Source organism: Rhamphochromis sp. 'chilingali', assembly GCF_963969265.1.
Source record: "Rhamphochromis sp. 'chilingali' genome assembly, chromosome: 18".
NCBI lineage: Eukaryota > Metazoa > Chordata > Actinopteri > Cichliformes > Cichlidae > Rhamphochromis > Rhamphochromis sp. 'chilingali'.
The window spans coordinates 3,050,237-3,075,255 of NC_137945.1; the positions used below are offsets into that span (position 1 = coordinate 3,050,237).

The window sequence follows — 25,019 nt, forward strand, 5'->3', positions numbered from 1 at the left end:
TAACGAAGCAGCTCTTCTGTGTTGTGCCATCCTCTTAGCCAGAGGTTGTTTTACTCTGTTTGTGTCTGGGGACCCGATCCTTGGGGTGGACCAATTTTTGGAGCAGCGTGTTTTGGGGTTTAAAAGCCACCAAGATGTTTTGAAAAAATGAGTCTCTGCGGTTCCGATACTCCTGACACAAATGGGATCACATCGAGTTTTTACATAGGCAGCGGTTGTCCTTCTCACCTGGATCAGCTGGAACTTTCTTTAGGTGCCTTCCCAGTTTTGACAAATGTCCAGCTAGAATAACCACATTTACTCAGGGGCTTCTTGATGGCATATTCTTCTACTTCCTGGCCGTTGTGTCAGTAGGGATGGTGTTTGCTCTGTGTTCATGCTCCAGTGGATGATGAGAGTCAAACCTTAAATACTGATCTGTATGCGTAGGTTTAGGGTAAACATCAGCTTTTAGATGTCCCCCATTACTGATAGAAATCTCACAGGCTAAGAAGGCTAACCTGCCACTTTTCATATCCTCCCTGGTGAATTTGATGTGTCGGTGCACCGAGTTAATGTGATGCCTGCAATGTGGTACGTGCTGAGTTTGATTTTCACCCAGGTGTCATCCACATACCTGAACCAATGACTTGGTGGTGACGGATCATCTGCAACTGGAAACGCTACATCAAAATGAACAGAGTCAACTTTTGGGGATTCTGTGGTTTCTGTTTATGAAGTACATTCTGTATGTGTGGAGGAGCCCAGGATGGAAAAGATAAAGCTGCTGTTAACAACCAGCTGTGCACACAGTTTCAATAACAGTGTAGCTGAGATACTTTTCTCACCTCCTGTGTTGAAGTCATTGTTTCCTCTGTAGTGGCTGAGCTGAGTCCAAATGGCTGAAACTGTTCCTCTGCTGCTCCACCAGACTCTTCTCCTCCTGTTACTCAGCTGGGACACAAAAGTATAGATATGTATTTTATCCCTGACAAGAAGAAGCAGAGCAAATAAACATTACTACACTCAGTGACAACAATACCTATGAAGCTTCAAGGTGAAACCCCAGAAGCAAAAAGAAAGTCATCAGCTGCAACAAGAACTTGAAAAAAGCCACTGAGCTCCCTGCATACCACCACCTTTACCCGGTGGATGCTGCACCCTGTATATATGGACTTCCATAGATACACAAAGATGGAGTCCCACTCAGACTCATTGGTAGCAGCAAAAACACATCACCATCCTAGCTCCACTTGTGGGTCCACAAACTTACACTTGATCCAGATGAAACCAGAGTGTCCTTTGATGTGGTCTCACTTTTCACTTGTACACCTCCAACCGAGGCAGTGGAGACTGTCAGGAAACAACTACATCAAGACAGCTCCTTAAAACCAGAACCAGCTTCACCCTGATCAGGTCTGCACACTGTTAGACCTCTGCCTTACCACCACATATTTTAAATACAACGAAGGTTTCTACAGACACAAACATGGATGTGCTGTGAGCTCCCCAGTGTGTCCCATTGTAGCCAAACTTTACATGGAGGAAGTGGAAAGAAAGGCTCTTGGCTCTTTAACAGGGACAGCACCGAGCCACACAAGAAGTCCAGTCACTTTCTTTATAAGACGCCTTAACGCCCACTCACATCCTGGGCCATCTGACCTCAGGAAATCACATGATAGGGTGGGGCCAGGTTTCACAATGACCTGGCTGATTGTGACCCACACCCATTTTCACACCTTGGCTCATGTGATTAGGTAGAGGATCATCAGGGGGTCCTTTTAGGGTTTAAATCTGAGAATCTCCGCCATCTGACCTTAGAACTGAAGAAGCTTCTCGGGTGAGAGGTGAAATGTCTTCAAGCAACTTAAAGAAGTCCAGACACTTTTCTTTCCAAGTTCCTCAGACTTTCCCAAACCTGTTTTCATCTAACGACTCTGCTTCTGTCTGAAAAACACTCAGAACGTGAACCAACCACAAACCTAAAGACCCCACTGCACCAACAATGCACACCAACAGCCTGAACAGCTCCTGCTGTGGATTCTACCAACAATGACCTGTTACCCCCCACCCAAGACTTTCAACACCTTCAGCAACCCCCGTGATTATAAAACATGTCCTGGACCTCATCACTACTTCACAGTGTCTGCATCCTCCATGGGTCCTCCCTCCCTACATGAGAGATGTAAATACTCTTTAAGAGACAGAACCCCCAAAAGGCAGCTGGACCAGACTCAAAGTCTCCATCGTAAACCACAAGTGGACAAAACTTCTGTTTTCTGTAAACAACAAATAAAAATAAAATCCAACATTCAATCCACAACACGATAAAAACATTCTTCTTCTCCCAAATCACCAAGAGCTGCACATTAACCACCACAATATATTTTTTTTCTCTGTGCTTTCAAATATGAACACTGTTTACTTTCATCTGTTTCATTAGTTTTTGTTAACATCTTCCTGTGCATCACTTTACAGCAGCCACACTCATTAAAATGAGACTTTGTAGGAGTTCACTTCCTCTCATGTGTTCATCCACAGCAGCTGGACAATAAAGTTATAGTGACCCTGATACTGCAGCAGATCGCTCTGACTTCCTGTTATCACTTCAAATAGAAATGAGGCTGTAGAGGTTTGGTGCAGGCAGAAAAACAGCTGCAGGGACAATGAAAAGACTTTTCTGCTCCAACTTCTGCCAGCATGCTGAGCTAATGATTAGTTGGTGTTTTTCTCCAAACACTCTCTCACTCTTCTCTCAACGTGTTCACAATAAACTGTGAACAGACACCGAGGAGAGCAGCAGAAGACCTCATTCAGGAGCTAAACTCAACATGAACTGAACTCACAGTAAAGTTAGCTCGGTGCTTACCTTTAGATGAGCCCACAAACCGAGAGAAACTCCGCGATGAAGCTGCAACTCTTTCCAAACACAGGAAACAGATCAGGGAGCAGAGACCCACGTGGTTCACGCTGATCTCAGCTACGATCCAGGAGACAAGGGTGGGCAGATCGATGCAGATATCGATCAGGACGTTGGTAGTGGTTTATGATCGATGCTTTAGTTTGTTTCTCTCCTCTAAGTTCACTACTTTACTCCCGTTTCATGAAAAAGCAGCTCTCTCTGCTCGACTCCTCTCCTGCACGCACACTTTGCTCCGCCCCCTTCTTCCTGCTCTGTCGTGACTTGTTGGTTTCTGGTCACGTGACTTAGTTGCACAGCGTCGCTGGCTGTATCACGACTACACGCAGACAAAGTTAATCTAAAGACAAGAACTTTAATGAGCCAATATGGAACGCCAGGACTGCCAAAATGAATTAATTTAATACACCATTAAATAATATTTAAATGTGGCAATAATTAATTACATAAATATTTACGACACATGTAGTTAATTAATTAATAATTATTGACAGTTTTAATTAATTAATTATTTAATGATTTATTTATTTAATTCATTTTGGCACTTTAGTCCCCTTTATCTCGCTCCTTGAAATAATTTTATCTGTCAGCCTCACCCATCAAACCAAGTGGGCGGGGTTAACGCTGCCATGCAGCTTCTCTAACATTTGATTGGTTGCCGTGCAAAGTAAGTCAAGACAGGTCGATCCTAGATAATCGATTGCTTGTGTAGACTTGGGGCAGCCAGGTATCCCAGAATGCATTTCAAATCACATGCAGCAATGGTGGTGGTGTAGTTTTAAAATACCCCGTTTTTCTGTCACCAACTACACTTTTAATAGTGTTTTAGCTGCGAATGTCGCAACGTAATCTTCACGTCTGGTCAGGTTGTCAACATAGAACATGTTTGCAAAAGTGCTCATGTTCAATCACCGGCACACAGCTTGATGTTTGCATTATATCTAATCTTCCTCTCAAACATTTAAACAGCAGCGAGTCTGCAGCTGAGAGAACACAAACTCAAATTGTCGGAACAGGTTAGATCGTGTATTCATTTGGTGATTTATTAAATGTATAAATGTTATTCTAATCTGCTGCTGAGTCTCTTATGCTGATGAAAATGCAGAAAACACACATCACGGACACCTGTTCAACCAATCACTTTCATTCACACTTTGATCTGTGACAAACTGACGGTTCATCTTTGTTACAGTGTTGCGTTAGACTGCTATATTTTTTTGTTCTTTATGGTGTAGATTTTCACGTCTCTGGAATAGTTGGCAGTAATAAGGATGATTTTCTGTAAAATCATATTGATATGACCCGTGACATATTCGTAGATGGCCGTTAGATTAGTCAGCTGGGAAACTGTGTTAACTCATAGAGCTGAAGATATCGTGGATATGCTGACTTCACTCTGTGGTGTACAGGTCCGTTTACCCTCATGATTAATATTCACAATAAAAATATTAGCCGAACATCATGAAGTCTGTATGTGTTTCATAGTGTCGAACAACCTTTGTACAGTTAAAGCTAGCAGTTACTACATGACGGAAACACCAACGTTATCTCTTTTATGCGTTTATACACAGGTCACGCTGATTACTGAACAAAAACCCAAACATCAGATGTTAATCGAATTTATTTTCTCTCTCTCCTCCTTAAACATGTTTTTAATGTTAGTTATAATTCGTTAGATAGTTAGATATATATAACCAAGATGGCGCCGCGGATGGTCGCCCTGGTGCTTCAGTGCGTTACTTTTGTTTTGTTTTTGTGCATTTCTTCTGTGTCTGGGCACTCCTCTGGATATTCGTACACCAGAGAAGAGCTCCTTAACTACAGGACTACAACGCCTGTGGATTTATTTCCAATATTTGTCGCATCTGCGGCAGATTTACTGCTGACTCTGACCAGGAAAGCGAGACGCCAAAAGAGAGGGAAGCGAGCCGGCGCACTCGTGCGTTTGAGGAGACGCGGACTGCGAACCGCTCTTCCTGGGATCTTCCTTTCTAATGTTCGCTCACTCGGGAATAAGATTGACGAACTGGCCCTGATGAGAAGCATGAACAGAGACGTTGCCTCCTCCTGTGTCTTATGTTTTACGGAGTCGTGGCTCAGTGAGAACATCCCAGACTGCGCGCTCAAACTGGAGGGCTTTCATCTGCTGCGCGCGGACCGGCAGGCCGCTCTCTCCGGTAAGTCCAAAGGTGGAGGTCTCTGCTTCTACATCAATAGTGGCTGATGCACAGATGTGACAGTGATTGCTCAGCACTGCTCTTCCTCTCTGGAATACCTTTTTATTCACTGCAAACCGTTTTATTCTCCGCGGGAGTTTGCTTCATTCATCCTGGCCGCTGTTTACATCCCGCCAGACGCAGATGCGCAGGCAGCTCAGTGCGCACTCGCGGAGCAGATACTGCACATGGAGCGGACATTCCCGGACTCTCTCATCATTGCTCTTGGGGACTTTAACAAAGCCAATCTGAGCCATGAGCTTCCAAAATACAAGCAGTATATTAAATGCCCGACCAGAGAGGAGAGGACATTGGACCACTGTTACAGCACGATCAGCGGGGCCTATCGCGCGGTGCCCCGCGCTTCACTCGGACTTTCTGACCACGTCATGATCCACCTAATCCCCGCGTACAGACCGAGGCTGAAGCTCTCCAAACCTGTCGTGAGGACTAAAAAACTGTGGAGCAACGAGGCTGTGGAGGAGCTTCGCACGTGTTTGGAGTCTACAGACTGGGACACAATGAAGGCTGCTTCTAACAGCTTGGACGAGTTTACGGACACTGTCACCTCCTATATCCACTTCTGTGAGGACAGCATTGTGCCATCACGCACCAGGGTGAGTTATAACAATGACAAACCCTGGTTTACTCCTAAACTCAAAAAGCTGTGGCTGGAAAAGAGAAAGGCGTTCAGAAGCGGAGACAGGGACTGCTACAGAGAGGCCAAGTACAGGTTCACTAAAGAAGTGGACATTGCTAAACATCAGCACTCTGAGAAGATGCAGCAGCAGATCTCAGAGAATGACTCGGCCTCTGTGTGGAAAGGTTTTAGGAATATCACCAACTACAAGCCTAAAACCCCCCACTCCACTGATGACTTGCTCTTAGCCAACACCCTTAACGACTTCTACTGTCGTTTTGACGAGCCATCAGGCAGCCTTCACACCTCCAACGGCCCCAACAATAGAGACACTTTGGACACTAATTCCCCCACCTCTCCCCCCTCCATAGAGCCATCACCACCTTCAAACCGTTCACCTACAACACCCCCCTCCTCACCCCACACAAAAGAGGATTTCACACCACCTCCTCCCACCACAACTCTTCATATTCATGAAGCAGATGTGAGGAAGCAGTTTAAGAACCTGAATGCTCGGAAAGCTCCCGGCCCAGACGGCATGTCTCCTGCCACCCTCAGACACTGTGCAAACGAGCTGGCCCCAGTGTTTTCTGGCATTTTCAACTCCTCACTGCAGGCATGTCATGTGCCTGCCTGCTTCAAGTCCTCCACCATAATCCCTGTCCCCAAGAAACCTAGGATCACTGGACTAAATGACTACAGACCCGTGGCTCTGACATCTGTGGTCATGAAGTCCTTTGAGCGCCTAGTTCTCTCCCATCTCAGGACCCTCACGGCCCCCCTCCTGGACCCCCTGCAGTTTGCATATAGAGCCAACAGGTCTGTAGACGACGCCATCAACATGGCCCTACACTTCATCCTGCAGCATCTGGACTCCCCAGGAACCTACGCCAGGATCCTGTTTGTGGACTTCAGCTCTGCCTTCAACACCATCCTTCCAGACCATCTCCGAGACAAGCTTTCCCAGATGAATGTGCCTGATCCCATCTGCCGGTGGATCACTGACTTCCTGACGGACAGGAAGCAGCATGTGAGGCTGGGAAAGAATGTCTCGGACTCCCGGACCATCAGCACCGGCTCCCCTCAGGGCTGTGTTCTTTCTCCTCTGCTCTTCTCCCTGTACACCAACTGCTGCACCTCCACCCACCAGTCTGTCAAGCTAATCAAGTTTGCAGATGACACCACCGTTATCGGACTCATCTCGGACGGGGATGAGTCTGCCTACAGGAGGGAGGTTGAACGTCTGGTGTCCTGGTGCAGCCACAACAACCTGGTGCTGAATGCCCAGAAGACAGTGGAGATTATTGTGGACTTCAGGAAGCACACAGCCCCACTCCCCCCCATCATCCTGACTGACACCCCCATCACCTCTGTGGACTCATTCCGCTTCCTGGGTACCACCATCACCCAGGACCTGAAGTGGGAGCCCACCATCACCTCCGTCATCAAGAAAGCCCAGCAGAGGATGTACTTCCTGAGGCAGCTGAAGAAATTCAACCTGCCAACACGGACGATGATGCAGTTCTACACTGCAATCATCGAGTCCATCCTCACCTCCTCCATCACCGTGTGGTACGCTGGAGCCACTATCAGGGACAAACAGAGACTGCAGCGTGTTGTGCGCTCTGCTGAGAAGGTGATTGGCTGCAGACTCCCATCTTTGCAGGACCTGTACACCTCCAGGACATTGCGGCGTGCAGCTCGGATCTCAGCTGACCCTTCTCACCCTGGACACAGTCTGTTTGACCTGCTCCCCTCAGGCAGGAGGCTCCGGTCCATTCGCACCAGAACCTCTCGCCATAAGAACAGTTTCTTCCCCTCTGCTGTTGGACACATGAACAATAACCATATGACTGTCCCCGCCACTAACACATGACCCTACGCTGTGTTCACTGTATCATTCCATGTTTGGCACTGATCACCACCTGCACTCATGTATATATCTTTCAACGTAGCACTCTTAATTCTTACTCTCATGTATATATCTCATGTATATCTCATGCACATATCTTTCCACGTAGCACTTTTAATTCTTATCCCTACTTTTATTTTTTCCATGTCTATTTAAGTGTTATTTATGACACCATGTTTGCACTGAAGCACCGCAGCAATTTCCTAATGTTGTAAACCTGCTCAACATTTGGCAATAAACCCCATTCTGATTCTGATTCTGATTCTAATTCAGAATTGGCGACTGAAACACGTAGGACACATAAGAACATCAGGAAATAAAACCCCGATAAATATAACCTCAGTAAAAGAAGTCAGCGGGGGCTACTACAGCTGTGTCGGCTGTGCCTGCGCTTTGTCGGTGGTAATAAAAGCTCGAATACTTGCGAGGCGAGCGGGTCTATCCCACGCTTTGCCGTGAGACTGGGCAGACATCTCCGAAATCATCGAAGCACTTTTGTAAAGAGGCTGTATCTTGACAAACCGACCAGACATATGAAGATTAAACCACTACATTGTCAGCTAAAAAAATATTACAATGGTATTTGGAGACACACAAACTGGGTTTTTCAAAGTGCAGTTCTGTTAGCTTCCACGTGCCGGTTGTTGTGTGCTAAAAACAATGGCCACCAGGCCAAAGCAATGGTTTTGACTCGATCAGCGTTAACCCCGCCCCCTGAGTTTAATGGGTGAGGCTGACAGATACATTTATTTCATGGTGAGACCTGAAGGAGTCAACTGTGCCAAAATGAATGAATTAAATACACCATTAAATAATTATTTAAATGTGTCAATAATTAATTAAACGTGTCATTAATTAATTAAATATGTCAATAATTAATTACAAGTGTCGTAAATATTTATGTAATTAATTATTGCCACATTTAATTAATTATTTAATGGTGTATTTAATTCATTCATTATGGCAATCATAGAGCCAAGGCTGACACAAATGTTTTTTATCTACTTTCAAATTCATTTATCACAAATGTAACAAATAAAGTGTTTAGAACGTTAGCACATACATGTAATTTTTTTATTTATCTTTTTATGTATCTATTATTAAATATCAACACTTCACCGAGTTCTTCTGATTCCTCAGAGGCATCCAATAAAAGACAAAACACTACTCAGTAAACCATTTAACACTTAATTTCACAATACTTCTAGAAGGGAGATGCGTCCTGCAAGACACGTTGACACGGATCTCAAAATGGTGGAGTGTCCCTAACAGTTATATTACAGAAGCTCTCTCATTCTAGTCTAAACATCAGTGACTCAGTAACTTTCCACTAGAGATGGTCCATTCTTATCTGCATTTTCCCTGAGGTACCCCTGAGCAAGGTACCGTCCCTACACACTGCTCCCCGGGCGCTGCATTGGTGGCTGCCAACTGCTTCACTGGGTGAATGGGTTAAATGCAGAGGAGTAATTTCCCAATATGGACTAACACATACACATTATTATTATTATTTATGGTAGTTCATTCAGTCTTTGAGAGTGCAGTACCTGAAACACACAGACAAAGTTAATTTAAAGACAAGAAATTTAATGAGCCAAGGCTGACACAATTTTTATCTACTTTCAAATCCATATATAACAAATGTAACAAAGTGTTTAGAAAGTTAGCACATGCATGTAATAAAAAAAAAACTTTTAATGTATCTATCTATAGAATGCTGCATGTTATATTCTAAGTCTGCCTGTTTGTTTTTTTCAGAAACCCAACTGCAAAAAATGAAACTAAACTATGTAATGCAAGGATGTAATCACTTTCAAGAGGGAGAGGGAGAATATCGACTTTAAGTGAGAATTATAAATCACTTAACATGATAAAGAGATTCTGCAGGTCATTAATCAATGTATAAAACCAAAATAGAATGTATTTTAAGTTACACAGGACATAAACACAGAAGCAAGATGTATAATTAGGATTATTCATAATACATATAAATTAATTAGTGCAATTTCTTTAACCACAAAGAATGACTAAATCCTTTAGGCCAATGTCACATCAATGCACTGAACTCACTATTTTATCCATCTAACAGAGCCTCCAAATGTTCTCACTGTAATTTCCCCCTCATGAATGAATTTATGTTTGCACTAATCTGAATGTTCCGGGCAAAATCAAAGGCATTTTACTTGCAGTACTCAAGCTGACTTACCTTTGTTATAATGATGGAGAATTGACAACGTGGAGGCTTTAAAATAGCCAAGTCTTGTACCCAGTCCTTGGCGGATGTGAGCCTCCAGACATATACGGTGGCGCTGAGAGGCCAAATGGACTGCAACTTCAGAAAACACTTGCAAAAAGAAAAACACCTGCAAAAAGAAAAACACCTGCAAAAAGAAAAACGCCTGCAAAAAGAAAAATGCTGCAAAAAGAAAAACACCTGCAAAAAGAAAAACACCTGCAAAAAGAAAAACGCCTGCAAAAAGAAAAACGCCTGCAAAAAGAAAAATGCTGCAAAAAGAAAAATGCTGCAAAAGCACACAAAACACGACGGAATGTTGCTAGAGGTTCGTTGTTGTGTGGCCCAACAGTAAGATGACTGTGGAGAACTCCATCGCAACGACCGAGACTGTCCGAGCCGGGGCTCGAACCAGCAACCTTCCGATTACAAGGTAAACTCCCAACTCTTGAGCAGCGATCGCCCCCATTTATTTATATTAGATTTAGTTATAAGTATACTTGTATACATAGCACATTTATACATGATTCTATTTCATTTACAGAACTAAAATTAGTTTGTTGTGTACAGAGAATCTTTGAGCTTGACTCAATGGTTAGACCTCATGAATACATCCCTGTGGATTCAGTCTAGCAAAAGCAGAAGAAGAGGTTTCAACATGTCTTCTCAATTTTGAGTGGTAGTGTGTTAATGATGAAGAAAGTGTGTTAGTAGCCTGTGTGCACCATTCTGGGTACAAGTGCACCACATTTCTAAATGTGTTTTGTGTTTGAGAATGTGTTTAGAGTTTTGGTAAATTGGAGATTCAGATTTGCAAATGGTGTCTTAGCCAGATGAATAGTGTTTAAGATTTTGGCAACTGTGGGATTGATTTGATGAAAGAGTTTTCTTAGTTGACAGTTTAGTTTTTGCAATGGGAGTTAGTGTTTTAGCAATTCAGAAAAACTGTAATGTCTTTGAACGTGTTATTCATACAGCAATTATTTGCAGACTCGACTACTGCAGCTCACTGTAGTTTGGTTCGAACCATTGCTCTCTTTATCATCTTCAGTTGGTCCAAAATGCAGCTGCTCATCTGCTAACTGGCACAAAATGGAAAAAGCATATTAGGCCAGTTTTGGCCCCTCTTGCTTCCTTTTACTTACAGGATCCAATTTAAAATTTTACTTTTTTTTTAATCCCTTAAATGCCAAGCCCATTCTTACCTGTCTGAACTCCTATTTCTTTATGCTCCAGAAAGAACCGTGAGGTCCAGGTCAAAACTAACTAACTAACTAACTAACCAATGCAGCAGGCCAGACCACACCTCTGCCACACACCCCCCGCCGCCCAACTGAGGCTACAACTACAACTATGGGGTTGCGATTCTTCTATTACTCCCATTTTCAGCATTTTGGAAAATTCTCTCTGAACAATTGCCTTTTATGTTCAGGCATCACATAGGGCTGTGAATGCACCATCACGCCAGACTGCATGGTGCTCGATGATGAGTCATACAGTTAGGCAGGGGGGAGAACACATCTGCAAAACACTGTTGCAATTCGTCCTCTGGTCCTGTGTGAGATGGTTATCAAAAAGGAGGGAGGCGGGAATGGTAGAACTTGGCACCTCCGGCCCCAACTCATCTGTTCCCTTAACCAGGCTCACTAGAACCTCTCGCCAAGCTTTAAAGAGGTTGAGGTCATGTATCTGTGTGGATCCTCCCTTGTCCGACTGCATTACCTCAGTCAACATCCCCTACATGGAAAGCTTTCATGGGGATATAAGTCAGGTAAAAGAAGAGCCATCTTAATGACACTAAAAACTCTTAAACTCAATTTACCCTCCTGTAATCTAACTTCAGTTATTAATAAGCACACAGTTTGTTTACAGTTTGGAAGGGTAAACTCATCCTTTCAGTATCTTAAACACACCCTCTGCAAACTACCTATCCACAGCAAAGTTCTGGGATGAAAATTACGAATTTATTTTCATTGAAGATAATTTTTTACTGAGTTGCAGGAACCCTGTTCAGTGTGAGTGGAGAACAACCAAGTGTCCCCTGATGGCACTCCACATGTGCCATTAAAAACAGTTAATCTGAACCTGAAATCATGGCTCAAAATACTTGTTGTGAGACAATTTCTTTATTTTATTTTTTTACACCAAACTATTTAATAAGTGTTTAATAAAACAAACGTTAGAGTTAATCAAATATAACCAAATCTTTAGTAGTATCAGGATTTCACAACACAAACGACAAACAGAAAACAGCTACAGAACATGTGGATCAACAGGACAGGAAATAAACTAAAGTAAAACTAAATACATGAAAAAACACATTCATTTTGAAATGGAATATCAAAGGTAGCCAAAGAAAAACAAGAATTAGATGTAGATATCTATACTTCTATCTTCCTGAATGTACCATTCAGGATTATTCACTGTAAATCCAGAAATCAGAGCTACCTCATCAGATCCAAGTGTGACATCAGCTGACACTCTTTACAGGAGACTCCACCTGAACTCTGTGGAGCCTGATCTCAAGGTTTTTAAAGTCTGATCCTGAAACCAGAAGAGGATCTTTCTGTCTCTTCAGATTCATTGTGATCCAGTGACTTCAGGTCCGCTTGATGTTGATGTTTGCACAGAGCAAATAATGAAGTGAATGTTTTGGCACATTGGTAACTGTAAAACTGTGGGGACAGTGTGGGATTGTTTGTGTTCGGAGTATGAACTGAGACTCTTGAAGGTCTTGTCACACTGGTCACAGCTGATGTTCTCTTCCATGTGTCTACGTTCATGAAGGTTACGATTACTTGATTGTGAGAAGCTTCTGTCACAGTGTCTGCACTTGTATGGTTTCTCTCCTGTGTGCACGCGTTTATGCTGTTTGAGGTGACCTGCAGTGGTGAAGGATGACCCGCACTGATCACAGACGTGCTTTTTAACCCCACTGTGAATAAGCTCATGTATTTTTAATGTACTTGGTGTGGGGAAGCCTCTACCACATTCTTTGCAGTAGTTCATTTTGTCTCCAGTGTGTCTACGTTGATGTAATGTTAGGCACCACTGCTGACTGAAAGTTTTTCCACAAAGGTCACAGTGAAACTCTTTCCCATCACCACAGTGACGGCAGGGTTGAGAACTGGATCCATCTGTGTCGCTCTGCTTCTAAACAAAGACACAAAGACAGTGGAAGTCAGGGAATTCCTTCAACATTTTTATCCTGAATCTCGCTTGAAATAAAGATCAGCTCTGCCAACATCCAATTACATATTGTAACACTCAGCGTACTGGGCGAAAATGACTCTTCATTTGTAGGTAAACGACTTCATGTGAAGATTGTTGGTTAAATCGATGGATGCTCTACTCTGCATGTCACAAGATACTAACCCCAAGCTTTCCCAAGTGTGAATGTTAGATAGACAGCAAGGGGAGAAGCTTTTAAAACTTTACGTTTTTCCAACATCAGGAAAGATTCTGATTTGTCTCAAACTTGATTGAATATTCTGTACATGACGTTTTCATGTCTCATTTAGCTTTGAAATTAAACTTAATTCACATAATACTTCAAAATAACTGCAACTGTAAAAATATAAATACATACCTCACAGTAACTGCACTTGTAGAGTTTCTTTCTGGTGTGGATCTGTTGGTGTGATTTCAGGGAATGTGGATCTTTAAAAGCCTTATCACAGAGGTCACATTTATAAGGTCTCTCCTCAGTGTGGGTAAACATGTGGCGTTCTAAGTCTTTATATCTCACAAACAGTTTGCCACACTGATCACAGCAGTAAACATCATTTTTGGTGTGAATGCGTACGTGATTATTTCGGCTGAGTAGCCAGCGGAAGGTTTTTCCACAAATGTCGCAGCTGTACGGCTTAATTCCAGTGTGGACAACTTGATGAAGTTGTAAGTTTTCACTGCAAGAAAAAGTTTTGCCACACTGATCACAGCTGTATGGTTTAAAGCCACTGTGGATGCGTTGGTGTCTATATAAGTGTCCAACCGTCTTAAAAGACTTTCCACACAGCTCACAGCTGTGTGCTTTAATTCCACTGTGGCTGAGCTGATGTGATTTTAAGCCTTGAGGTTGGGTAAAAGACTTTCCACACAGCTCACAGCTGTATGCTTTAATTCCACTGTGGAGGAGTTTGTGTGTTTTTAAACTTCCAGCCTGAGTAAAAGACTTTCCACACAGCTCACAGCTGTATGCTTTAATTCCACTGTGGATGAGTTTGTGTGCTTTTAAGTGTCCAGCCCCACTAAAATTCTTCCCACACTCATCACAGCTGTATGTTTTCTCTCCCTTTCTTCTGTGAGGTTTGTCGGCCTCCTGAGAGCGCTGACTTCTCGCTCCATGTTGGTCCTGCAGTGACAGAGATACAAACAGAGGCAGTGAGTGAAATGCAGTCGTGGAACAAACTGAAACTCCATTAGTGGAATCAAAGATGTCAACAAACAAGTTCTAGGTGTGTTGCCACCACATTTTGTTGGTAGTTTCACATTACAATGACGTGCTACAATGAGAATTGGAATGAAAATAACATAACTGAAGAAATATTGATCGCTGGAGAAAATCTTTCATTTCATGAAAAATGGGGAGTCCAACTGATGATGTTGTTGTTTCAATGTGTGCTGAAAATATGATCGTTGTGTTTTCTTATAACTTTGTGGTTTTTGTTTGTGAATGTGGATTCTTTATGTATGGAGGAGCCCCGTCGGGCTATATGATAACCCAGCGGGCGGGGCTGAGATAGATTTTGGTCGCCCGACCGGAGATACCGCTAGCTCCGGGACGTCGGGCTAGCGATTTTGCAAGCCCTGTGCAGTGTTAGTCAGTAAGTGACTGGCTGCTCCCGTATGGGATTAGAACAATGCCACATTATCCCATAGTCCAGCCAATAATGCGATTCACATTCATATATAGCCTGTCTATAGCCTGCCTGCACATAAGGACACTATCACAGCGTCCTTATGTGCCGACACCAGTGTTTTAGCTGGCAAAGCAGCTGATGTGCAGTGAAGTCAAGTAAATGACAACATGTACAACCATTGGAGATGTGAGCAGGACAGACGGAACAGTTGATTGAAAAAGTGTGGACTTTATACCAGTTTTTAAATTGTGTTGATCGGCCACGTAAAACCAGAGTTATGATAAAAATATCTGCAATGTTTGGTTTTCTTCCTGAATACTGTCGTTGTTTACTGCGGGGGGGAAAAAATGGTCATAACGGCGTTTTATAAGGAAAACGCTCTCCGCCTGTGAGCAAAGACAAAACCAAAAACACCCCCACCCTTTCCTATTGCTCGGAAAATGTACCATGTCGACCAATCAAAAAATGATGGCAACATGGCATTTAGTGGTTTAGGAAGTTTTAGGAGTGACGGCGGTGGGTTGAGATGTGAGAGATAATCTTGTGTAGTTAGTGTGTAGTTAGTGTGTAGTGTAGCCAATAGTTTTGTTGTGTGTGTCAGAACAATGAGGCGACTGCTGAATGTTACAGGTGTTACAGCAGTGATACATCTCCTGCTGTCAGGCCTGCAGGTATCAGGCTGTTGTTCTCCTTTATCTCATAGTGGACAGAAATATTTTTGGAGCGGCACAAATAATTTGTGTGGCATCAGATTTGATGCAGAACAGCTGATTGTTCTGTAAATAGTTTGAAATTTTTATTTAAAATCACCTTGGCTGCATTTTTATGTAAATAGCTGCAAAAAGCTTTGTTGTTTGCAAAACGCAGTTACTTTTTTGTAACTGCATAATTAATTGCCCAACATTGGTCATTATATACTGTATTTTGCAGAGAGAGAGTTACAGGACTCTCTTATTTTTACTTTCAATAGTGTTAACATGCTACACAGGTCATGAACAAGATTTTTTTTAAATTTTCATTGTAAGTGGGCTAAAGCAGTTAATTAAAAGTAGTCTAACATAAATGTAAATGCTGTAATTTTATTATTTTAATAAACCATGTAACTTCAATGGACTAGCGCGTCTATTGTGCACACGTCTGCTGTTGCTCACAGTGGTCCAAGTGTCCGCTCAGGGAGTTTGTGTGTTCGCTCAGACACATGAAAAATTAGAGGGAACATTGGTTGTAAAGTATTTTGTCTCGTGTTAATTATATCGTCAGTTATATCGTTATCGCACATTTTCAAATGTATATCGTGATAAATATTTTTGGCCATATCGCCCCATTATAGAGGTAAGCAGCACCAAGTTCCTCGGTGTGCAAATCTCAGATCTCTCCTGGTCAAAAAACACTGCGTCACATGTCAGCAAAGCTTAATAACGACTCTACAGCCTCTGCAAAAGTGAGGAGAGCAAGAGCCTCAACCCCAATTATGAGCACCTTCTACAGAGGCACCGCCGAGAGTATCCTCACCAGCTGCATCACTGTGTGGTATGGCTCCTGCACCATGATTGTGTTGGACACTGCTGTTTAAATAATTGTACAGTCTGTCCCGTTTGTAGCAACTGAAAATAAAATAAATTCATAATTATAATAAAGGTCAATCAAATGGACCAATATGGCAAGGCCATGATGATCCACTTGGTAAAATAAATCCGCTTGGCATCTTTCTTGGCCTTAAGACAACAATTCTGATGGCTAAAGATCCAAACGGGACAAAAATAAATAAATAAATAAATAAATAAATAAATAAATAATTGTACAGTATTTTATTGTACATAACGCTCCTATTTTATTTTTTATCTTTATATTATTTTAGTGTACACTTAGGGCCTGTATGTATGGTCTTTGACAATAAAGCTGACTTTAACTTGAAAAAACAACCAGCTGTGCACTAGGGCTGGGCCATATTATACCGTTCAAGGTAATACCGGTAAAATGTTGGGCAACGATAAGAAAATAAAATATCGCGACAGAATATGGGTAAAGCGCGCATGCGCAGTGCCTTTGTTTTCATACGCACATAGCCGAAAAACCACGGCGGCAACGGAGAATGAGAGGGGAGAAAGCGGATTGTTGAGTGAAACGGATGAACCAGAATTGGTTTTTAAAAATGGTGCAACTTCACTGGTTTGGTGTTTGTCCGTCAGATATACAACAAAGCACATTTATTGTAGAACATACAAGCGGGCCGTCGTCATTGCCGTATTTGTCGGACTAAGGTGCTCGTAAATCTGGGAGTAATCTGGGTCCTAAACTCTGTCCTGTAAGATCCCAAAGTCAAACGAACACTGCAGCATCACTGAGAGTTAAAAACTGTCCAAATTCTTTCATCTTTAATAAAACGATCAGCATTGCTGCTTTACCAGGTGTAACTATGATGTTTAACTTCCAGGCATCCATGAAAACAAAATTTATTACATTTAACAGAGTTAGAAGTTAACAGGAAGTTACCGGAAGTTAGCTCGCTAGTTTCGCTAGTTACCTAAGCATGATATAGCATGTTCTGACTGAGAGATTTCTGAAAAAAATCAAACGTACAGCTCTGCTATCACTTCCAACATAAATGAAGACAGGAAACTAAACAGCAGTGACGTTTGTAGGGTTACTGAAGTTGGGCTAGTTGATATATAATGATGTGCTACGTGATCGCTAGCGACACAGCTATGTTAGCATAACATAAACAGTGAAGCTGGAGGACGAACACTAACACTTTTCCACTCGATAAAAGTTAACGTGAAGTTTCCTGATGGTTAGAGACAAATGCAATCGCATAGCAGGATGCTATAAACGGACCAAACTTCAGTCAGGAGAACAACTGAGATAATCCATCCACAATACGAGGTTAGTCATTAATATACTGCAACAACATGGGAATAGAGCAGCTGTGATAGAATACAGCATTAATGAATCAATGGTACAGAAGTGGAGGAAGCAAGAAGAATGAGTTTAATAAAGTTTAATTTATCTGACTGCTTTGTTTCGCTTAATGTGCCTTATAATCCCGTGCACCTTATGATCCGAAAAATACAAATTTGACTTTTTTTATTTGCCACACTGCAGTTTAATGTAGCAAAGCACCTCTTTTTAACTTCAGTGGATATTATACATGGTTATGCTCAGGATATGTCAGCACATTTCTACTGGAAATGCACTTTGGTTAAGCTTTCAGCAAGAAATTTGCATTTGCACTGTTAAATATTTATATAGCTTTAGTGCACATAAAAAAAACAGCCGCTTGTTTAAGTGAAAATAAATGGATGGGGTTTTTTTTGCGCTAGTAAAGTTGTGGAGTTGTATTTTGTCTCGCAAAAATTATATCGTCAGTTATATCGTTATCTCAAATTTTCAAATACATAGTGTGACATATTTTTTTGGCCATATCGCCCTGCTCTACTGTGCACACAGTTTCAATAACAGTAACCGAGATATTTTTCTCACCTCCTGTGTTGAAGTCATTGTTTCCTCTGTAGTGGCTGAGCTGAGTCCAAATGGCTGAAACTGTTCCTCTGCTGCTCCACTAGACTCTTCTCCTCCTGTTACTCAGCTGGGACACAAAAAGTATAGATATGTATTTTATCCCTGACAAGAAGAAGCAGAGCAAATAAACATTACTACACTCAGTGACAACAATACCTATGAAGCTTCAAGGTGAAACCCCAGAAGCAGCTACAAAAAGAAAGTCATCAGCTGCCTACAAGAACTTGAAAGGGAAAAAGCCACTGAGCTCCCTGCATACCACCACCTTTACCCGGTGGATGCTGCACCCTGTATATATGAACTTCCATAGATACACAAAGAAGGAGTCCCACTCAGGCTCATTGGTAGCAGCATAAACTCAGCCACCTACAACATTGTCCAGCACATTACTACCATCCTAGTACCCTTTGTGGGGAACACACCCCACACCCACATAAAAAGCTCCACTGACTTTAACAACAAGGTCCACAAACTTACACTTGATTCAGATCAAACCACAGTGAGGCAGTGGACACTGTTGAAAAACAGTGTCCACAAAGCTGCACCGCTTGATGGATTGTCAGAGCATTAAGGCTACCACAGTCAGGATCCTCGCGGAGTGATACGTATTGTGCTTCAACATAATAATACTCTGTTGTGTGTGTAAGGCCCCCAAAATGGCATCTTTTAAGAGACTCTGCTTATGACTCTCATACATTCTTTTATAGTTCTATATTGTGTATTTTGTTGTACAGTTATTTTATTTTCAACTTTAATTTATATATTTTATCTTATTCTCCCAGTTAAATTTACCCTTCATTCTAATTTGTGTTGTACAGTTATTTCATTTTTAACCTTAATTTATATTTTATTCCTTCCTAGTTAAATTTACCCTTTTTAATTTTTCATATTTATTTCCTATCTTATTCATAGCCTTTTCCTTTTTTGTTTTCTTTAGGTCACGAGCAGTTGTCCAAGCATTTCACTACATATCGTACTGTGTATGACTGTGTACGTGACAAATAAAATTTGAATTTGAATTTATGAAGCAAACTCTATCAGTCACCCAGGAGAACATGGAAATAGAGCAGCTGCAAGAGAATTGAACATTAATGAATCAATGGTATGGAAGTGGAGGAAGCAAGAAGAATAAGTTGAAAAAAGTTTCACTTATCAACCAGAATTCATACATAAGGCACACTTTTGAGAAAATTAAAGGATTTTAAGTCTGCCTTATAGTCCAAAAAATACACCATTGAAGAAGTTCTTGTGCTTAAAGTGCTTCACTGAGCTGAAATTTAAACATCTCAAGATATATAAAATAAAAAGGAAGAATAAATTAAAAATGCCATAAAGGCTTGGAATTGATCATCTCAATATCCATACCTTGGGCATGGACATCTTAGAGGTTCCGCCCTTGACTATCTCTGATTGGTTTAGATCACAATATATGGGCAGTACATTGTCTGTCATTGACCACAGGCGACCTTTTTACTTGGACGACCTAGGATTAGTCACACCATTGAGAAATTAGATCGAATATCCAACCAATTAGTTTCTAGAGCCCTGACTAATCCCCACGCCTAGCAATAAGATGCATATTTTGGTATCGATTCGATAACAAGTAGATATGGGCCAGTATCGCTGATACCGATACTTTCAATAAATAAGGTGGATGTGTCAATGAATTGAAAATAATTTTCATGACCTTAAGTGCTTTTTGTGATGTTTCCTTCTTTATTATTAAACAGTTAAAACCCAAGACATAATTAGTCTTTAATTTAACAAAAATTAAATGGTTCGGTTGGGTGTTTTGGGCCTCTAAAACTAATGTTTCAAGGTATGTGGGGTGTGCATGTGCTAGGCCAAATCACCATTTTTTCTATCATAATCTAATAGAGATTTAAATTTTTCATATGAAAACAGTCACACAGCGATAAAAAGAAACAAATAATGACAAGAAGCTGTTGTATTATTAACTGCAATAGCCGGTCGCATGACAGCCACAGGAAGCCGACGGGTAAAGTGATCGGTTTTTATCGGATTACGTCGTGGAAGAGAAATTGTTCAAGCCATGTTTCCGAAGTAACAAAGAGGCGACGGATGGCCTGGATGGCAGCCACTCGAAGACCAAATATAACTTTTCAGAACACTCAAGCTCACGTGTTAGTCTGCTCCAAGAATTTCCACAAAGGTCAGTCTTCTGTTGTAGTTAGAGCTGGGCGATAGAACGATAACGATATGTATCGCGATATAACTTTTACTCGATAGAGAAATTAAGCTATCGCGATAGACCTTGCCGCTCTTGTCCTCTTAAAAAAAAAAAAAAAGGTCAGCCAATCCAAATTAAGTAGCGCAGAGCCGAACCAATCACAGCCGCAGCGTCACGTCGCGTGACTTGTTACGTACAGCACAAGTGCCAAGCCGCACATGTGTTTGTTTGGGAAGCAGCCAGCGGGTAATGGAGCCAGCGCGTAATGGAGGAAATGAGTGTGCCGACTAGAAAAATCAACCGAGCGTGACCGAAGAGAAAACAGATGATGGTTCCAATGCCGGAGAGATTGTCGAACGGAAGAGCCATAGAAGTTCCGTAGTGTGAAGGTATTTCGGCTATTTCAAGTCTGACAAAAAACAGAGTAGCGTGCACTGTAAATTGTGCCGAAAGCAAGTCTGGAAATACAATAAACTGGTGCATGCGTCACACTGTGCGCCACGTTATTGTTTCGGTGAAATGAATTTCTACAATACTGTTACTGTTAATTCTACTCTCTGCAGTGTTTAAATGCTTACATATACACACAGTTACTGTCCCTCCACACATACGACTCGGTTCTGCTTCTATGCCCCAGCTTTGTTTACTTTTTCCCACCGAGGCTTCTAGACTTCTGATTGGCCAACATTTCTGCACGGTTAGGAATCTAGCGCCACCTGCTGCTTTGGCATGTTCATAGCAGCGTTTTCCTTCATTTCTGCCTTTATGTGTGGACGGGATTATTTTTTAAAACGAAAATGGAAAATCTCCGTTTTCAAAAATACCCGTGTACGTGTGGACGTAGCCTCAGTCTCTGACTGGAAGCGCTAATTCGTCATTCGGCTTTTGTCAGACTAAAGTAACTGTTAAAACTGTTTGAAAAGCTCAGCTATACAACAAGGAGAGATTGAGAATTTCCTTTTAGTTCTCAGTTTATTTGATATTGACAAAAGTTAGTCAGTTTTGTCTGTTCTTCTGTAAAACAAACTAAGATTTATTTTTAGAATTAATATTTTGTTTCTAAGTGGAATTGACAATTTAGTCTGTTTCGTTTGTTCTATTTTGAAACTTAAACGCTTTAGCGGCTGCCTTTTGTGTAGTTTGCAATATTTGCCTTTATCTATCTGAAAAAGTCTCATGTTCCTTAAGTACATCTACCCTGTTGAACTTATTATGGGAAATAAATATTTAAATAAAAACAAGCTGCTGATTATTTCACATTTTACTTGTGAGCAACGGCACATTTAAATCTTACAAATATAGTTATTTGGCTTATATCGTGATAGATATCGTTATCGCCTGAAATGAAAAAAACATATCGTGATATGAAAAAATCTCATATCGCCCAGCTCTAGTTGTAGTTATTACGTAATTTATCATAACATAATCGTTGATGTAGGTTACGTCTAGGTTAAGTCTTATATTTATTTGGAATTGAATTCGTTGCGCTATGCTGCTTTGTTCACTATAGCTTTGCGGGCTAATGTTTGTTGTATTTTGTAGGAAAACCAGCCTACAAAATGCTGGAATGTGATCCAGACTGGCGCCCTCTATCAACCTGGTCATACAGGTTAAAGCTGCTACCACAGCCAGATTTGATCGGTTAAGAGAGAGAGCGATATCAATACAGCCACGAAAAGTCCTGCATATATGTGCCCAAGTGTTGTATTGAAGCAATCAAGTGATGAATAACTGTTTTCCAGTAAGTTGTTTTGATATGTTTTTTTTGTTGCATTGTTGATTTGTTCTTCACCGAAGCAGCTAATAAAGCACAATGGATTTTTACAATTTTGCATCTTTCTTATACGATTCTATAATAGAATGAAACAATAATGCCAGTTACATATAAAGACAATAAATTGACCGAATTACGAAACACCTATTTTATTTTTATTGGATCTGAAAAAGTTGTGTAACACTACAACCTGAAACAAAAATTAGATTGCGTTGGCCTGTACAGGAGATAAAGAAAACATTTTAACAACAGCTGTGAAATGGAATAGTCCAAATCACCAAAGTAAACTGGACCTGGGCTTGTTGCAGGGATCTGAAGTTATTAAACATTTTGTGAGTGTATGAACTCACACTTAGGACCATATAATAGTAAATATGTGCGTGATAAAAGTCGGGCAGCAGGCTAACGCCCTTACTCCACTCTGTATGCTTGTATGGGTCTGACCCTTTCACTCCTTTGATTTTTCCTCATACTTGATTTTTTGCCTTTTTGGAAACTATCTTCGTACGGACTTTGTACATAACTGTTTTTGGGGCAAATAAAATGCAAGTAGGGATTAAAACCGCGGAATTAATGATTTGTTGATGTTTTAATTTTGTTGCCACTCGTACCCACAATGCAATGCGCGGAAGTAACGTGGTACAGCTAGCTTAGCATGTATGCTGCAGTTGCAGGAACACTTTAAAAACAAAGAACAACAAGGTGGTTACAGATATGATTAACCTAACCTAACAAATTAAAAATAAAGCAAAGCAGCCTTTAAACAACCCTATCTCGTTGAGCGTAAAGAATTTACGCAGTGCAGCTAAAGGTTCCAACTTTCTGCCAGCAAACGCTCAACTTCTCCCAGCATGCTGAGCTAATGGTTAGCAGGTGTTTTTCTCCAAACACTCTCTCACTCTTCTCTCAACGTGTTCACAATAAACTGTGAACAGACACCGAGGAGAGCAGCAGAAGACCTCATTCAGGAGCTAAACTCAACAGAACTGAACTCACAGTAAAGTTAGCTCGGTGCTTACCTTTAGATGAGCCCACAAACCGAGAGAAACTCCGCGATGAAGCTGCAACTCTTTCCAAACACAGGAAACAGATCAGGGAGCAGAGACCCACGTGGTTCACGCTGATCTCAGCTACGATCCAGGAGACAAGGGTGGGCAGATCGAAGCAGATATCGATCAGGACGTTGGTAGTGGTTTATGATCGATACTTCATTTTGTTTCTCTCCTCTAAGTTCACTGCTTTACTCCCGTTTCGTGAAAAAGCAGCTCTCTCTGCTCGACTCCTCTCCCGCACACACACTTTGCTCCGCCCCCTTCTTCCTGCTTTGACGTTGTTTGTTGCTGTGCGGTCACGTGACACAGCTGTACACATGTAACTACGTGAGGTGCTATTCAAAAGTACTTCCTATCTCCTTTTCCTAACCCCTCTTCCTTGGCCTCGATGAAAACGTCATTGTGGAAAGGAGAATTGCTAATGACTCAGAGGGAAGAGCGGTGCTGAGAATATGAACAGCTTTACACTCATCTCTCTTTAACGATGTGACGCCGCATGTCCGCCTGGTGAAACTACAATGTGCAGAAGATGGACTACAAAACAAACATCTTACTTCTTCACAATGTGTTCTAACCCTGTTGTTTTATGGAGCTCATATAAACAATAACAACCTGTTAAATCCCTTAATTCAAACTAATGAATATCAATTCATTAGTTTGAATTTTAAAGAAGAAGGAACATTTAGGGTCAGATTTACAAACATCTGCAGCAGCTCAAACACTTCTAATGATGTTAAAAAGCTGCTGGATTTACTGAAGAGGCTCAGTGTCAGTTTGTGACTCAAAGTTATGACGTATTTTCAACATATACTCGAGACTGAATTGGGCTGGCTATAAACTGGGACCTGTGAAGACTTGTTGGGCTGCTCTAGGGAGGATAGATGGGTTGAGCGGGACAATAGGTGGAGTTTTTGTGAGACAAGCAGTTTGAATTTAGGTGGGTGTTTTGGCATAATCTGATGTGGAGCTAGCTAAGGTGCTCCGAGACGGGAGTTTGTGTATAAAATTTAAAAATGCAGAACAAAAGAATAAAACACTTAAATTGCAAATGGTTTGTTAAAAGGAAGTCATGGAAAGGAAAATAGTGGGTGAGTAGAAAGGAGGAGGAGGGATTTCAGTTATTCTCCATTGAGGAAAATGATCAAAGGAGGAGAGATCACTGGAATAAAAAAGACTAAAAGCTGTTAGAAATGGAGAAAATGTGGATAGTCTGTCAGTACTGCTTGAGATTCAAGGTAATACTTTGCTAGATAAAGTCATGGTGGGATACGTGAGTTTTAGTGTCTGTGTTTATGAGCCTCCTCCACTCAGGCGCTATAAATGTCAGATGTTTGGTCACATAGGTAGTGCAAGTATTGGGGAAGTGATGAACTGAAGCTTTCCATCCAACTGGTCGACTCTACTGCGCCATCAAGTGGACGATTCAAGTGAAACAGGCTCTTTAATCATAATAATGTGATTTGTAAACCTCTAAACTGAATAAATAAATAGTTTTCATGGTTATTTATCCCAAATATTGTCTCCATATGTCTAATACAAAAGAGAAAGTGGAAACTATCAGCACCGAGTTTTAGTGTGATTGTGTAACTGTGCCATCATGCTTATGTACATCTGGATAATGACACAAACTAGCGTGTGGCGCTTCACGTTTTAGTAAACTAAAAGACAAAAATCAGATTATAGGATCTGTGGTGTTGTTTATTTATATTATGGTGCTTATC

General features: G+C 41.4%; 2 protein-coding genes and 1 long non-coding RNA gene across 14 annotated transcripts in view; 1 reads left to right on the forward strand and 2 right to left on the reverse strand.

Annotated features, from left to right (window-relative positions):
• The window catches only part of LOC308385581 (uncharacterized protein), a 61,393-nt gene extending 58,259 nt beyond the window's left edge, over positions 1–3,134 (reverse strand). For 9 of the 11 annotated variants that reach the window (XR_013969555.1, XR_013969556.1, XR_013969557.1 and 6 more), the window contains exons 1-2: positions 2,849–3,134; positions 828–933 (exon numbers count right to left, since the gene is read on the reverse strand). Coding sequence is in view for 1 of the 11 variants with exons in the window: in XM_080864599.1 (XP_080720725.1) it covers positions 828–845 (18 nt within the window). In the remaining 10 variants the exon portion in view is untranslated. Of the gene's footprint in view, positions 1–616; positions 726–827; positions 934–2,848 lie in introns of all 11 variants that reach the window. The other 2 variants (XR_013969563.1, XR_013969564.1) reach the window with 2 other exon arrangements.
• LOC308385595 overlaps positions 1–25,019 on the forward strand; it is a 196,520-nt gene that overhangs the window by 145,115 nt on the left and 26,386 nt on the right. The gene's annotated exons all lie outside the window — the stretch shown is intronic.
• Positions 12,014–23,561, reverse strand: LOC308385574 (uncharacterized protein). Of its 2 annotated transcripts, none has more exons than XM_080864580.1 (4): positions 23,266–23,561; positions 18,243–18,348; positions 13,490–14,254; positions 12,014–13,050 (listed from the first exon to the last, which is right to left on the reverse strand). In XM_080864580.1, the coding sequence occupies exons 2-4, from the start codon at positions 18,258–18,260 to the stop codon at positions 12,481–12,483; spliced, it is 1,353 nt and encodes a 450-aa protein (XP_080720706.1). In that variant the 5' UTR covers positions 18,261–18,348; positions 23,266–23,561; the 3' UTR covers positions 12,014–12,480. The 2 variants fall into 2 exon arrangements, with proteins under 2 accessions (XP_080720706.1, XP_080720705.1); XM_080864579.1 differs by having other exon boundaries at positions 12,014–13,053; positions 23,266–23,558.